Below are 17,421 nucleotides of genomic sequence, written 5' to 3' on the forward strand. Positions count from 1 at the left end.
CACAGAGATGAAAGAAGCCACATGGAAAACAATAATGGCTAACAAATTTTGATAAAGAGTTAATAATTCCTCTGGTAAACATGCACAGACATTTACATATCCAAACCCTTTTTGGCATTTGAGTTAAATGCAGCTCATCTTACAGCATCTTTGCCTTTTCAATATACTAATTTAAATACCCAGCAGAAAATCAGTCTTTGAAAGGGAACAGTCCACTGGATCTATTAACAGCTGAAAACAAGATTACAACTGAAAACCTTTACAAAATTACAGATGTCAACACATCTGCCTGAACCACTAGTTTAGTTAGAAGTTTTATCAACCATTTAGCTCTCTTAAATGTCAGTGGTATTGTGCAGTAAATGAACAATAACGAATAACATGCCTTTCACAACAGTTTAGAATTTAGAGGCACAAGCAGGTATAGACAGAGGGGCCTAAAAAGGCAGTTACAAGAGCATTAAGAGCTACCTTGAAAACAGCAGGTTGTTCTGGTTTGGCTTGTTTATTTAAACCAACTTTCAAAAGCTTTCCACTAAATAAAGTTGCATTTAATGTCTATTTCCAAAGCATAAACACTGAGGCAGGCAGACTCTCACCTCTTTTGATCAGAAAGCCTGAGACTTCAGAGGCTTTCTGGCTGACAGCTTTGTCAGAATGGGTACTTCTCTGTGAAATGGCTTGGCTTAGATGAAGCATCATATTTCAACAAAACCATTCTGACAAGCTCCAGTATAAGATCATGAGGGCTGAGGCATAAATCAAACAGCAGAGCTTAAAGATACACCACAAATTAAGACAAGCTTCTTATCCACTATGTTTTTTATACAACACTCAAAGCAACGCAGGCAGGCTTGTCTGGACAGACTACTAGAGTGATCTAGTTTGGCAAGCCCTACCTGGAAACAATTCAACAAAGCCCCTGTTGAAGGCTCTAGACAGTGCAACACCTTCCAGCCTAGAAGGAAAAGTGCAAGCCACCTAACACAGGTGGAAGTCAGAGAGAATTACTGCGGCTTTGCACACATTCAGAACTGTGACACTGCTGTGGCACCACCATATCAGGCCTCATTATTCTTCCCCTGGACAAAGTGGTCTTGAATGTTACTGTGCTCAAGATTACCTGTGGCAGCTGGGGTCTTCGTTCCTGAATGCTATATTTCACCCAGGCCATCACTGCATTGAACACCTGCTCTTCACTGCGAACATTTAACTCATCACTGGATATAATGTCTATGAGCTGATTGGCAGGAAGCAGCATGAACTCCTCACTCTCCATTACCTGGTTAAATGGAAAGGGGAAAAAAAAAAAAAAGAAAGTAAGGACAGTGGCCAAAGCATCAGAGCCATTCACCACTCCAGCACTTCAGTGCAACTCTAAAGGGGATACAGTCTACTTGAATTAGAGTCTAATGGACTGATCCAGTAAAGTGCCAAATACCCATCAGTTTCTCCATCAACACATGTGAAGGGTTTGCTGCACAGAGCAGAATGCAGGTCCTAGCAACACAATGAAGACACTTTTAGATGGGGATGCAAGTGAAAAGAAATTTTACACAAACTTTTTTTGTAGGACACTTCTAAAGGGTTAAACCACACAGAACACACTGATCAGGTTTCAAAATTTAGGGCAAAAAAAAAAGCCCTTCTTTAAAATCGCATCTCCTTGTTTGCCGTGTCTAATATATAAAGCAGAAATAAAAATGTTGCACAGGTGATATGTGACTGAAAAGCAGTATCGGAATAGAGATGCTCTATTCACAAGAAATCCAAAACAGAGCACAAAAATAAGAGTCTCAGAAACAAGTTACCAGAGGCATTGTAGAGAACATGGAAAGCCTTCCTGAATGCCAATTTGGGGCAGAATGGAAAATATTTCAGGAGAGGGAGATAGACTCATTTGGTCCTGCCTCTTTCATTTGCTTTAAATATATACAAAGAGTATGCACAAGTCCAGATGCACTTAAGAGGGAATCAGAAGGCCCTAAGGACTGATCTCTTGTGAAATTCCAGTCACTGACAATCTGCAAACACATTAATTCCTTCAGTACCCGAGATAGCGACTGAGTTTCTCAGGAGGCTTTAGCTGACACTGCAGGACTGCTCACACAACACACCACTGAGCACACGTGAGTCAGTCTGCGACTGCCTTGGGAGGTTGCCGAGCTCATGCACAACCCTGTCTTCTGCACAGACACCAGGTAGATGGGGAAGATGCAAGAATCAAAGTAAAGAGAACTGCAGAAATGGTTTGACTGATAACTGCCAGCTTGGCTTCCCTACAAGCATTCCCAGCCTGTAGCCTGTAATCTCTGAGAGGTTCAGTGACAGCAAATAACCGAATATTGGCTTGTCCTTCACATTAGAATTCCATGACTTTTGTGATTTGCAGCATAAATTAAAGAAAAATACATTTACATGATCATCTCAATGTCAGTCAGCTGTGCAGTCCTTTTAATTACCTAAAGAAACTACTTAAGATTACTGAACGAATATGCAAAAATTGCCAAGTTAGTGACAACAGAAAGTATTGTTAAAAAAGAAAAAAACAGACAATGAGATCGTTTGCCAGACTTTGTTCTTGGATCCCGTGGGCTTCCAGGGTCAGTAAGAGCCATGACAAGGTTAGCCCACACACTTCTTCAGCCTTAGAGTAAGAACAGAGTTGGTCATTAAAGATCTTTACCAGCATGTTTCCATAGTCTCCCTCCCTTCTACATAGACTAGCTTATGTCTAAACTTTACCCTGGCAGTTTGTAAATGCAGCCTCGGACTCTGGAAACAGAGGCTCTGGAAATTTATGAGTTAAGGATGGTCATCCAGACTCTCCCTTCCACCCTCAGAAAAGCCAGGTACATCAATGGCCTCACAAAACTCAAAGTACTGGAAGCACTTCTGCAAACCTTGTTAGTTTACACAGTAAAACAAATAATTACTTAAAACGCTTTGGCTTAATTATAAGGACACTAATAATTGCCTGACTAATATTAATCATCTATTTAACTGACTTGCTTACTAAACAAGAATTGGATGGGCTTCATTTCCTCTACAGTTTTCATTTGCATTACTGCTTCTACAAACACATAGAATAAATGTCAGAGTATACAATATGGAGGGCAATTTTTGTCTGTTGATACAAAGTACAAGTTGTTCATCCTTAAGTATATTTTCTCCCTTCACACAGATGTCAGACACCAAACAAAAAAATACGAAGGCTGTTCTTGTACAGCAGAGCTGTTAATAGAACCATTTCACATTACATGCACAAGATTCACCAGGGGTTTTAGGCAACAAATTAAATTTAGGGGAATGGAAAACTTGGAAAAACATTTTACCAACAAGTTAATGATGTAATGCAGCAATACACATAAAAATTAATAGAACTAGAGGTTAGCACAGCAGAGGACATGAAGCAATTCAAACTGCTTTCAGAGTAACTGCATGAGTTGGCCTGATGCCTAGTGCTTAATATTTTACATTGCCATTCACGAAATTCCCATCTCATGTTTCTTTTGCCAGCTTGAAGGAACGATGACCATACAGCCTCGGCAGAGCACATTTTTTATCAGTTCTCAACCGCCACAGTGCAGGATGATTAAGTAGCCAAGTCACTGGCTTCCATCAAGGATTACCAATCCACTCTCCAGATGGGAAATAATGGCAGAATGGAATACAATCCCAACAAGCAGCACCACTAAGATTGTCTGCAAAGAAACAGTGGAAGCAAAAGAAGTCATCATTAAGGATGAAGAGCTGCAAAACTCCTGGAGCACTGAAGGACACCAAAACCTGCCCAAGACAAAGAAACAGTGGTCTAATCTAAGCAATTGTTTTCCAGAGGCCATGATTCAGTTAAGTCAATTATCATTTGCATCATCTTTGAGGAGGAGAGTGTTTTCTCATGCCCCAAACTTTTGCCTTTGTGTGCTTGAACAGGGATAAGGAAGACAGAACGCTATCTTCGAGGGACTGCAAAAAGAAAAGAACCCCGTAGCAAGCAGCTCTTAACAGCCAGCTGCATGTATTAATGCTAAAACATTTTAAAACAAAATTGTTATGCTGTTAAAAAGTTATTTAGAGGCTTCTAAGTATGCCCTACTCATGTAATAACCAGAGCACAGACCTAACCATTAAAATGACCAAGCACTGAAAATAAACGACCATCTGGTTACCATCCTGCTCCCCCCCCCAAAAAATGCAGAAGAAAAGAAATGCAGAGCAAGGACAGAGCACGTAAATGGCCAGCTAAAATGTAGGGCTTTTGGGAAATCACCAGGTTCTACCAAAAACAAGCTCTCATCTTAAACAGTAAATTCTATTTTCTCGTCTTTACAGTTAGTATAAATGTATTTAATTGCAACTTTTTGCATAAACTGATGTCACATGTTTACAGTTAGATACCAAGTGCTGTCTTCAATATGTCCAACAGTCAAGTTCAATTGTGTTTGCTTCAGCTCACGTTTTTCTAAAGCACTACCTGACTGAAATTAATACAACTCCAATCTATTTCCTGCAGAGGAAAAAAAAAAGTCAGCAAGCTGCAATCAATCACAGCACTTACATACTGCCACTTCTCTGGAGAAACTAAATTAGCATCAGGAGTCAATACTGGAGTTACTCCCTTTGGAAAGGATCTACCTGTGAAGCAGGTGGAAAGAGGAGATTTCTCTGCAGCAGACTACCTGTTCCAAGGGATGGAAGAGTGCAGTTTCTGGAAAAGGCAAGAGACAAATCTCTCTAGCAGGTGAACAGACCTTCACACTGAGCGTACTCCTAGAGAGCAGCTGCTTCCAAAACATACAAAAATTCTTGCCCTTCCAGCCAGGGCTGAGGAAAGACATCACTTAGAAGTGTTGGGCTCCTTTCTGCATCTGGGTGTAATAGTTAAGTGAAGACCCACTCTTCTCAGACTATTGTTCACAGAATCCTTCATTATTAAGCTGACCCTTCCCTGAACCAGTTGCTGGCAGGTTGTTTTTTTCCCAAAAAAATCATCTAGGCAGAATTAACAAAGGAAGAGACACTTGACTTTATAAAGGTCAGCTACAAAATTACATATTTGAATTACTTTCAAACAACTTCTGCTGAATAATAGATGCAAAACCCTAGTTCTGTGACAAGGGCATTGAAGACTCCACTGAGGCAACTGTATACTCCCCCATACACCGACTTTTCCAATCCCTAAACTCAATTTTCTTTTTTTGTTCTATCAATGTAATGTCCTTACTTTAACACCTATCTCCCCCCAGTCATGTAGAATCCAGAACATGTCTAAAAGGGAAGCAAAACATCACCCCCTTGTGCAGCCACATCAGATTCAATGCCAAACTCCAACTACACCTGCAACCTTGCCTTCCATGACGCATGCGCCACACAACTTCAGGAGAAGGAATGCTATGGATCATATACAAACCACCAGTATGACAGACTCCTACAAGTACCTCTTCCCTCTTTCTTCCCCACCTAATGGCTGGCACCCATTACTATTAGGGCACACAACAGATGTAAAGGCAGGATTTGGAAAGAAGCACAAAACGAGAGCCACCCAAAGCTCTCACAGGACATGTTCATGCATTTTACACCATGACTCCAGCACACTAGGTTCTTACCTCCTGGAAGTTATGCTGTGTGAACTTGTCAGCAATCCTCAGCAGTTCACGGCAGGAGTGAGTGTCAGCAAAAGCTCGGATGCCCAGGCAATTGGAAGGGTCCAACTGTCTCTTAAGGAACTCGCAGCAGGCCTCCTGGATCTCAGCCAGCTGGAGAAGGCAAGCAGCTGGCAACAAGGTCTGGACATTTCCCTCTTCCACAGTGATCTGAGAGGTGTATGCAAAGTCAATCAGCAGTTCCATGGCCCTTTCGTCGATGTCTCTGATCACTACTTCTGTCTGCCGAGATTCTGCCAGCTCCCCAGTGAACATGGCTCGGAAGTAAGGGCTGCAGGCCGACAGAATCACCCTGTGGGCATAGATCTTCTTTGCACCGACTACTAGCACCACATCGCACAACTCCCGGTGCTTCCGGAGAAGGTTGATAACTTCCAAAGTTTGTCGAGGGTGCTTGTCAGAGATGTAGGGCATGCGAGCAGGCTGCGGCACCCCTTCTGGCAGTTTATTAGGATCTCCGAGTGTGCAGCGGCTAGTCACATCCATTCCGGTCTCTCCTGGTCGAGTACTGGTACACCTGCAGTGGAGGAAGTTGTAAGACAGGACCATCATCCACTAATCTACCACCAACTGTCAAGCCAAAGCTCTACGGCTCATGCCGATTATGAGTGCAAAACCAGCAGTGCCTGTAGCTCCATGCTGGAATGTGCTTGTTTCAAGCACATGATCACGTGAAAGAGGAACCTGCCTCAAACCAAAGCTTACCTAGAAGTAAACAAATGCCAACCTGCAACAGGCTTATATTTATACCTATTTTTATACGCTTTCTATGACACACCACTGTAATATCCAACTACACATACATGTTTATTAACTGAACCTCATAGCAGCCTTGTGTGGTAAAGAAGCATTATCCCCATTTCACAGAGAGTGACTCAAAGCAGAGAAGATTAGCTGACTTGCCCATTGTCACTTTAGTTTTCTCTGACAGAGCTGGAGATAGATTTCCACTGCAAAGAATTCCAGCTGCACAACATAACCGAACTTCTCTGCTCTTCCACCTACATTTTTGATAGGGTTGCTCATCACTGTGATATCTGAACACACTAAACTGTCACAGACTTCAGTAACTTAAAATGGCCTACAGCCTACCATGAGTATCTTTCAGGTCCCCAGAATATCCGTTTAATCATCACCTCTTTAGTTATTTTTTTGAATTATGGAGGCTTCTGACTCAATCCACCTTCCCCAATGCATTTCACAGGAAGGTTAATCTTTCCCAAGAATGGCAGACTAAGAACTGCAGAAGGCAGTCAGGATTATCAGACCAATCAGGAAAAAGTCAAAACAAAGTATTCGTGACTATCGGCCTACCAAAAAAGGAAGAAAATCAAGTCAAGATGGTAACTTTAGAGATGAGGAACGACTTGAGAATATATAAACCAAGTTTCTGGCACAGAGTAGGAAAAACATACCATCTTCCCAGCTCCACATGCAATGTTCTAGCTATCCAATGTCCTTCTTTACGTAAGTTCAGGTACCTTTCCTTTATCCCTCACATCCCTGAGCAGATGTCTACCCTGCCACAGCTTAAGTGCAACACCCTTCTGCACAGCAGCATGACAATGCTGATAGATGATGCTTCACACCATGTATGCTACTAACTTGAGGGAACAGGAACGCAGTATTGCCCCGAGCCCTTCTACAGAGATGAACCAAGATGATGCATCTCATACCTCACTTTGTAGAGACTTCTGCCTACACCCCAAACTTCACTATCACATTATGACTGAAATCAGTGCTAAACAAGAATTAAACTCAGAGTAAATAAGCAGATCAGTGCTCACATAACTGAGACGCCTTTTTGCATGTTCCAAGCACATGTGAATTTCTGCCACATATATGCACAATTATTAAAAAAGATGTATCAGCACCAGTGACATACCAATTACTATGAAAAATAAAGTAAATAGAGGAAACTATTGACTCTTCCCACTTCAAAGGAAAACCATCACTTAGAGCAATTAAAGCACACTGAGCAAAATATCAGAATACTGATGGTTATGAATTATCCAGTGATTGCACTGGCCGTTGCAGATATACTGGAAGACCCAATACATGCTATCCATTACCAGCTTCTCTGGTACACTGGCATTTGTGGGCTGTCACTACTTCACTTTGTTCATACTAAGAGTTAAAATAAATCTAACTTCATTTTGCCATTGCTCAATGTATTTTGCAGCATGCTTGAAGGAAAGAATTAAAAAAAAAAAAAAACAACCCTCACATCTTTTCCTCTTATTATTATGTCAAATGCACTTTCTAACCACAGGGAAACCAGTCTCTTTGCAGCAGTTCAAATTATTCACTTGCATCTTACCCTGTTTTCTCATTCCCCCCACACCCTCCCCTTGATCATCATATTCAGATGTTTCAGACCATTACCTCTTCCTTATATCTTAGTTACACAGATGCAGCTGGGTCTCCCCTCTGGGTTTTGCTGCTTGCTCCTGTTCAGCCCCTGCACCTTAAATGCCTTAGGTTTTTATCTCTACTCCATCTTTTTTTATATACATCACCGTTCTCTCCTTTTCTGACACCTCTGACAAATCCTTCTGCTGTTAAACTGCCTCTCACTCTCCTCCACCCGCTCTTGTCCCTCACAACCCAAATTCACCTTGTGGGGTTCAACAACCATTTTCAAAGCTCTGCAAAGTTCCTCACGAACAATGCAGCTAAGCTCTCCTTGCACCAGCATACATAAACTAAGTTCAATGGTACCCCTACAAAAACCCCAAGAAACCTTGGCTGAAGATTAATTTACCTAATTGGCTTACCTTCACAGTCCTTAGCAGGTAAAGGCCAGAGGGTAAGTAATTTAATCCCTCCACTAAGAGATGGAGAAAGGTGGTAACAAAAATCCCCCTGTAGAGTCTAGCTCTTGCTAAGCAAGCCAAATGGATTTTATTGTGCATTAGGGGGTTTGAGCTATGTCAAACCAACCCCCGGGAGAAAAAAGAAAAAAATAAGAGCCTTATTAAGACACATGCTACTGTAATAATTTTGAACACTTTGTCTTGACCAGGCTGTCAGTCAAAGCATCTAAGTACAGAACAAGCATTCTTCAAATAAAAACCCATTTCACATAACTACAGATCACAAGAGATGGCCTACGTCCAGGACAGGACATCCTGTTGGAAAGCAGAACTCCTCTGTTAAACCTGTAGGCTTTCTTCAGAGATGACACCACTAAAAACAGCCCTAAAGGAGATAACAAAGAGCTTTTTAGACTGGCACAGATTCTAACTACAAAAAGATTAGATTAAGGCTATGCTGCCACAAGGAATACAGTGTACCTTGTCAACCCCACCACCCAAGACTCTTTGCTGACACAGAGCAATGGGGTGAACCATCTTATGCCATGGGACTAGCTGGCCAGATTTAGGCAGTAGTCCTAGTCCTTCCTAGCCAGACAGAACAGGATTTTTCTGCCCAAATGAGACTCTGCTGAACATGTCTTTAAATTAACTAACTGAAAATGAGTCTGGTTAATAAGAACTGGAGGCATTCCTGCATTGTTCCCACCAGCGTTTCTCTGAGTGCCTGCATTGTATACAGCCTCTTTCCTCCAGGAAAGAAAGCGCTAGTTAAAGAAAATTGAACGGATTGGAAAAAAGGAGTAATAATCAAATTAGCACTCCTGACTCATCCGTAACTTATCTCTGGGTAAGGCAGAAGCTAGTGATCAATGGACTTGGGAATTTCCATACTGGATCAAACCAGATGCTTGATGTTAAGCACTGTGGGTTGCTGCTATACACAGGCACAGAAGTGTGAATTAGAAGGACACCGTCTGATGGCATGTGTCTCCACGAGGATAATAATTTAACTGCATTATGTGTGCATTATGCATATATATGCATAGAGAATGAAATGATGAGTCAGTAGCTTAGAGGTGTGAAAGACAGAAGGCTGCACTTGATTCTCACATGGCAGGCTAGCTGCCTCCCCCCCACACACACACGCAAAGCTAAGAGCTGTTCCTGAATACTCGGGGTGATTAAGAAGGGTTGAGGATCGGAAAGGAAATGTGTATGCAAGGATAAAAGATTCACACTCGGCTATGCAGATATTCTGGGATTAGCTTCCATCAAAATGCAGGGCTGGGGAAATCAGCAAATACAATGGGATTAAGAAAGGGCTGACAAAGGATCAGTTTTTGTAGCACACTGCTGAAAAGTACAAATGGGAACACTGGCAGTCTGCAACACTAAGTCAGCTAAATAAATAGGCTGCTCTGCCTCCATTTTATTCAGCTATGCCAGTCCCCAAAACTTAATTCATTAATGCAGACATCTAGGAGACATCCATCCTTAGAGCTTATAGCAGCTTCTTCCAAAGTTAAAAAAAATGTCTAATAACATGTATCTAAGAAAAATTCTCTCCAATACTGTCATAGAGCTCCTTAACTTTCAAGTCAGAGGGGCCTGCATTTTTTTCTTTAAGATAATATATGTTTTAGCATGAGATTACAAGCAAGCTGTAACACAGTTCAGCAGAAAACAACAGGCTGACCTAAGGCCTATGAAATAGAACAAGTCTCAGGCTGAAAATATCAACTGAAATCCAAAATCATACATTGCTCTAGTGGATTTCCTTAGCGATGGATTTTAGTAGCAAATGCAAATAACAAACCAAACCAGTAATGATTTCCATCAATGCCTTGCTTTTAATCTAATGCATACACAAAGAAAACACTTCCTATACTCGTTACAGAACTGCTAGAACAAACATCTTTGATTTGGCCCAGCCAAAGGCCATACCTTCAGCAACAGAAGTGACCACCATAACATGGCCAATTAAGTAAATGGAAATGCTTTATTGTGAAAATCAATACTCTAGGAATTAGTTATCTAGAAGTGTGGTTATTAGTAAAAATACCACTGGTTCCTTGTCTTATGTAGCCAGCAAGGTTTAGGTATACGTTCTCAATGAGGTTGAGTTATGCAAACAAGCAGATAAACCTGACTGCAGTATTATTTTACATTACTCAAAAGGAGAACAGCAAGGATCTGGTGTATATGTCCCTGTTTACATTGTTTAGTTTCATTTTCACTGACCAAACCCAGGAAACTCAGTTTCACCAAGAATGAGGATGTCCATACTCTGAAAGATGAGGTCATTACTGGAGCCTTCCAAAACCTTCCTAAGCCTTTAACAGTTTGTCTTGGGCAAGAGCTATGTCCAAGCAATTGGTTAACTTCCCTAGTGCACACGAGGGTCCCAAGTGCACTATCGGGATCTGCAGCCTCTCCCCCTTGGCAGGGTCTGGCTGCCTGTGCTGAAGCCAGCTCAGATACAGCACTACTGTACCCCAGGATCAGGCTGCCAGGAAAGAGCTGAATGAGAAGAAGCTGGGAAGGCCTCCCCACTCTGCTTGGGAGCTGCTCAAGCCCTCATCCCTGGCCTCTGCTATGTTAAAGGCACATCTGCACCTGACCATGTACCCCTCAATACTGACCTGCTGAGTTGGCTTCCTGGCTTGACCTCAGCCCTTCCTCATCACCACAGAGACTTGCCTGATGGGTACCAGACTCTTGACTGACCCTGGTAATCAGATCTGCTCTGTCCTCCTTGCTTGGGTACTGTGGGACTATGCCCTTCACTGGAGAGGTCCCCTCTTCCTCGCTTTTACCTTCAGCAAAACAACGTTCTCTCGCTGCTCCCTGACAGCAAAAAAGAATAGCCTGCCCCAGCTATCACTTCACTTCTAACGCAAGATAAATCCTGTCTGAACATCAATGCATTTTCTCTACTATTATCTGGGACAGGAATAGCTGCAATACCTTTTCTTTTCAAATTGTACTTCCCATCCTCTGAATGCTGTATACATTTGATACCAACTCACCATGTTTACTAATACAGTACTGACCAAGTCTCACTCCCCTCTTCTTGCAATATCTTAACAGGACTCTCGCATGTGGTGTTAAACAGCTGCAGAGCCCTGAGTAAAAAGATAAAAGGAAGTGCTCCGCCATCTGCTCAGCTGGACTTCATAGGAAGATCTGTGAGCTTGAAATCCAGTCAGGAACCTTTTATCATTTTCTGCTAAGACATGCAGTAAAATAACAAACAGAAATTTTAACAATCCACACAGAGGCCCTTAAAACATGCAAGCATATTCAAGAACTGAAATCCACAGCTCACGACAGAGCCATGCTTGTCAGGCTAGACTGCAGCAACACAATACACCCAGCCACAGAGATCAACTGAAAGGTTAGTTCAAAAGTAAAGCCATGTAAATATGTCAAACACGTTATCCATGCTCAACCCTTGCCAGAGGGAGGGAGGGAAAACAAAAGGTACTGAAAGGTCTGGTCTGCATCCATTATCCAAATAAAATTAAAGAAAAAAGTCTGAAATGCCAGAATCAGCACCACAACAGAAAACCTCTACTTTAGCCCCATGCTGTTGTCCACCACTAAAACTACCCAGTCTGAGTGGCAGACAGAACTTCCATGATAGCAAGTCCAAGGCCACAAACCCACAAAAGACATAGGAATTTCAGCACTTCAATTCTCTGCCTCAATGCGACGTGCAGAAAACAGCAGACATAAATTTAGGACCTCAATTTTTCCATTAGGAACACAAAAAATAAAGCAGAGAGAAAACAAGAACACAAGCCAAGCTAATCAGCAATTTTACGTCATTTTGCAAAAACATTTTTGTAAATGGAGTACAACATTAGAACCTGAAAGGCTGTAGTTTTATATTGGTTAAGGTTTAAACAGTCTCCGTTGTAGAAGACTAAGATGGAAGAGAGCTCATCTGCTATTTAATCCTTTTCCTTGGAGGAAAAGGAACTCACTGTAAAAGTCACATACAGCTGTTCATTATCTAAACCACATTTCTTATCTTGACAAAAATACTGAACAACACATAGCCCCAGTGATGCCCATATCATGTCCCAAGGTTTACTCATTAGCTTAACTGAAGCAGCACAGTCTTTTTTTGTTGTGCTTGAGAGGTTCATTTAATTAAACAATATAGTGTCACTCTTCCAGGGTTTAAATGACTATTTATTTCTTACCTCCTTACACAGAACCCAGGCTAATGGTTTCTGAAAATGCTGTAGCTAGAAATGCTGTACATATTCACCTATGGTTAAAATTCCTTGCCTTCTCTTACGTGACTGTTTACAGAATCATCTGTAATAAAAGTTTCCCTACTTTCAACACCCTAAAGAGTGCAAACAGACCAAGCAATTTTCATGAGTTCTCTTTACTTCATTTAGAGGTGTAGAACTTCAGGAAACTGCTTCACACAGCTTGTATCACATACAGAAACATATCTGCTGTTAAGTTTTGCCATGGGATTGCCATCAGATAGTGAAAAGCAACTAGACTAGCAGACAATCCTGTTTGCCAACCTGTCATCAAGCTGATTTACTGTGACAATTTTTTCTCTATATAACAGATAATGTTTCTGACATAACCACAACAAGAACTCTCCTGAATTAAACTTCAGATGCATCTTCAGCTCATTAGAACCGAGGCAGCTGGCATCCATAATGCAAAAAGGAAATCTCCTTTTCACCCAAGACCTCACCCCATCAAAAGGACTAAACTGCTTTAGTTAAGGGAAAAATAATGCCCCTTAGAAATCAAGTTTCAATTTATTCTCAGACAGTTTATTTAACACCATTTGAATACCTAAGTAATTAAATACTGAATTTTAAACATGATAGTAAATGAAGGAAGTAGGAAAGGGGTATGGATAATTATAGTAACTTGTCTTCTGTACTCTTCCTAATAGCATGTTCATTTAAAGACATCTGGTCTTGTAAACATTGAAAACTAAATACATTTAAGTAAGGACTAAAGATGAATGCTTTATGTTCTAATTCTCCTAGCCAGGCCTTTAAAAAAACAACAAAACCAAACAACATTTTATGGTCTAGGCACTTATGAAACCAACTCACGTGATTTATCATATTTGGATAAAAGAAGGACAATTGTTTTTCATATCTTACCTGCGCATTGGCTTTCCGTCCATGCACCGTGAAAAGAAACCTTCACCCTATGCTTCAAGACCTGATCCAAAAGAAAAAAAAGAAGAAAAAGGGTGATATTCTGAAGCAAGAGAACCTTCTTGCCTCTCTTCAGTCTGGCACTAGGACAAGAGAACTGACCACATCCATGTACTAATATGCCTTCAAGTTCTTATCGAGCTATAAAATTCACAGCCTAGATTAACCATGTCTGGATTACAGAGAATAAAGCAGAAGAAAATATAATCATCTTTAAAAGTAATTTCACCACAGCTGCATTATGGTTCTTTAGGAAAATGGAACACACACATCATAAAGTCAGTAAACTGTCTGCCTTCCTGAATCCCTAAAATTGTTCTACCAAAGGAAAAAATACCTCAAGTAACAGGGTGCTCACTCTCACTCCTTGCTCAGAGGCAGGAGATATCTCACCCTCATACATTTACCAGAGATTTAAGGCAGGCTGGCACCTAATAAACAGCACAGCACCGCTCAACAGCTACACTGCAGAGCCAGAATATGATACAAGATAAAACTTGTGCCTGGAAATTGAAGATAACTATGTGCCCCAGAGGTAAGAGGGATGCTAATAATGGTACTACATCTGCAAGGATTAATGATGCTGCCTGATGCTCACTACGCTTCCACTCCAAATATTCATTTTCTGAGAGGAATAATAACAGTTGCAAACTACACAGTCCTTCCATATTCAACCACTAACTTCTGAGTCTAATATAGATGAACCCTTTTTACAAAGGCATCACTCATGCCGATTTCATTTTTAATGACTATTCGATCAGGAATAAATTTAATTCAATCATTATTTAAAGCAGTAAGCCTAACTTTTTGTCATGTATTAAAAGAACAGAAGGGTGTTCTGCTTCCATATTGATAGTCACAGACTTCCTCCCATCCAGAAATAGAGTGAGAAATGGGAAACCAGTGAAACTATAGCAAAAGCAATGACAGAACGAGACGGAGTAACTCTTAAAATAAACAGAAGTAGCATTTAAAATAGAAGAACTTAAATTTAGGAGGAATAAAATCATTTTTGCAAGACTCAGATTGTCAGATTGGAGCCCTGCGTCCAACAATAATAAAATATTTTCAGCACAATTTAAATTAAGCTACAAAGCAGCTATAGCTTTATTCGGCTATATGTAGAAGCACCGTATTTTACATGCAACATTCTCTAGGTACATTAGCACAGAAACACAAACAGAGCAGTTTGCCAGTTAATGAAGAATAAGCTCTGACTTGCTGTCTTCCACAGTCGCAAATCACTCAGGTGCACACTTTCCTTCAAATATAGCAAGCCAATTCCTCCTGGTTAGGGCACTCCATGCCAATTTAAATCCGAACTATGACTGCCCAGCCTCTCCCCGATCAGACGCTGCTACGGCTCCTCTCACCAGCATCGAGGGGCTTCCCGGACAAGCGAGCCTCACGGCATGCAGCCCCAGGGAGCACCAGGTGCCCCACTGCAAAGTAGCATCTCCACAACTGCCCGTGCGCAGAACACACGCTAAAGCCGTCCAGAGCACTGGGCACATGCTAGGAAACGTGGACGACGCTATTCTTAGACCCCTGATTGCATCAGATTTAATCCCCTTAAAACCCACGTTAAAAGTCGGCGGGGGGGGGGGGGGGGGGGGGGGGGGGGAGAAGACATTTTGGTCCGGGGTCCTCGATCCAGTGCTCTCCGCAGGGCAGCAACTGGATGAAACGACGGGATTCCCAGCAAAACGTGGCCCTGGCTCTCGAGCACCCGCAGGCACAAGCAGGTTCTCCGCGGGCGGCTGCTCCTCCAGGACCAGCACCGCTCCCCTCCTGCCCCCTTCGCGCCGACAGCCCACGGCGCACAGGGCACGCCGCCGACCGACCGCAACCGGCGGACCCCCGGACCGCAGGAGGAGGCCGAGGAGCCGTGCGACGAGCCGGGCACGCTCCCCCAGGTCGCCACCTCCCGCAACCGGCCCTGGGACCGTAAGGCCAAGGCCGCGCTGGGCGCCGCGCTCCGGCGGCTTCCCGGAGCGGCGCGACACAACGCCGCTGCCGGCCCTGCCCCGCCACCCCGGCGGCACCCTGGCAGGGCAGCGCGCCCGAGCCGACGCCGCACCGGCGGGGGCAAGGGGACACCCCCGCAGCCCCGGGAAGCCACCCCCGTACCCGACGGCGCGGGACAGGCCGGCACCGCACTCACTCACGCCGGTCGCGGAGTCCCCCTCCTCCACCGCCGCCGCCGCCGAACCGCGGTCCCGCAGCAGCCGCGCCGAGCCGAGCCCACCCCGCCGGGCCCCTCCTCAGCGGCAGGAAGCGGTCCGGCCCCGCGCGACACCCCCGCCAACCGCGGCCGCCGCGCGCCGAGCCGTGCCCACCCCTTCCGGCCCCGCCCCGCCCTCCCGCGGTAACGGCAGCGGCCCAGAGCCCGCCCAGCACCCGCTCCGCTCCGCGCCGGGGCTGGCGCGGCCTGATCCGGCCTGCTTCGGCCTCCGGCCTGCGGCACGACACGGCCCCGGCCCCGGCCCCGGCCCCGGACAGGGAGCGCCCATCTCACCGGGGCTCTGCGTGACGGCCGGGTGCAGATGTCCCTGTCAGGCGGTGAGATGGCAGGGTGCCCGTGCCCTGCCGCCGGCCCCAGGGGATGCCCCTGTCCCAGAGGGAGACCGAAGTCCTGGTGGTGTGCCCACATCCCGGAGGGCTTATCGGTAGGAGCCCGTGTGCCAGGAAGGTGGCAGTGGCAGCTGCATGCCCGGGGCCCCGTGGGTCCTGTCCCTCCAGGAATAATCCTAGGCTAATCGCACTCCTCGCTCTCGACGGTTAAGAGCACCCGCGCGCGGCAGCGCTGGCTGGGAAACACGGCAAAACTCCTGCCGAAGAGCACCCGACCGTCTTCATTTACTAGCACGCTCCAGACCTACAAAATGTAGGCACGCGTCACGTGAAAAGCGAGACGTTTTCCTACTGACCCACGTACTGCCCATCTCTGGGGAAGGAAGGTGCTGGGCTTTCTTTTAAGATTCTCGCCTGGTGAGGCGCACGGCCATTTCTGTCTCGGTACCCAGCAGTAGCGCGAGGGAGAAAACAGCAGGCCTCTGCAGGGTGAGAGTTAAGTTGGGTCAATCACGAAAGAGAAAGAATGAAATGCCTTGCTGCCAAGCGTGGCGTTTTGGCCCGTGCGCTTCTCTCTTTTGAGCAGAGGTGACTGTGGCCGCAGATGTACACGATTCTCTGATCGGACAGCTGGACGGCAGCCAGGTGGCCGGGGGAGAAAGCCAGCCTCGTAAGGACCGTCGGGGAGCACCCAACGGATGCTGGTCCCGGCTTTAATCCCCTACAACGGTCAGATCCGAGTAGCATTTCGATATTCAACACAGGAGAAGGGATCAAGCTGGCACCAAATCACCTCCCAGCTGGACCCGGAGCACGGTGGCCCACCGGTGCCATCTACCAAGGCCTTCCAGGAGCCCAGTGCGGGCACAGAAGGGTCGTGCTTGTGACTAAGGAGGCCAACAGCAGGAGCGCCTTTGCATTTCTTCGTGCTGAAAATACTTCACCATTCACGGAAGGGCTGCGGTTGGGAGGCACCTCTGGAGGTCAGTTTGTCCGACCCCCTGCTCCGGCAGGGTTAGGATTTTTGTCAAAGTGAGTGCATTTTTGGCTTTCCTCTTAACACGGGCTGCCACTTAGCCCCCAAGAGGATTTTGAGCTGAACCGTGTCACGGCTGCCCGGCTGCTGAACGCAGCTTGGGTAGAGCTCTGGGC

At 44.6% G+C, this 17,421-nt stretch overlaps 1 protein-coding gene across 4 annotated transcripts in view; it reads right to left on the bottom strand.

Annotated features, from left to right (window-relative positions):
• The window catches only part of KLHL20 (kelch like family member 20), a 26,256-nt gene extending 10,281 nt beyond the window's left edge, over positions 1 to 15,975 (bottom strand). Inside the window, exons 1-4 of one of the 4 annotated variants that reach the window (XM_049807088.1) lie at positions 15,864 to 15,975; positions 13,639 to 13,699; positions 5,610 to 6,183; positions 1,124 to 1,282 (exon numbers count right to left, since the gene is read on the bottom strand). In XM_049807088.1, the coding sequence (XP_049663045.1) occupies positions 1,124 to 1,282; positions 5,610 to 6,183; positions 13,639 to 13,661 (756 nt within the window). In that variant the 5' untranslated portion in view covers positions 13,662 to 13,699; positions 15,864 to 15,975. Of the gene's footprint in view, positions 1 to 1,123; positions 1,283 to 5,609; positions 6,216 to 13,638; positions 13,700 to 15,068; positions 15,237 to 15,859 lie in introns of those variants that run through there. The other 3 variants (XM_049807087.1, XM_049807089.1, XM_049807086.1) reach the window with 3 other exon arrangements.
• Between the last annotated feature and the right edge of the window lie 1,446 nt (positions 15,976 to 17,421).

This window comes from Accipiter gentilis, chromosome 8 (genome assembly GCF_929443795.1).
Source record: "Accipiter gentilis chromosome 8, bAccGen1.1, whole genome shotgun sequence".
NCBI classification, from domain to species: domain Eukaryota; kingdom Metazoa; phylum Chordata; class Aves; order Accipitriformes; family Accipitridae; genus Astur; species Astur gentilis.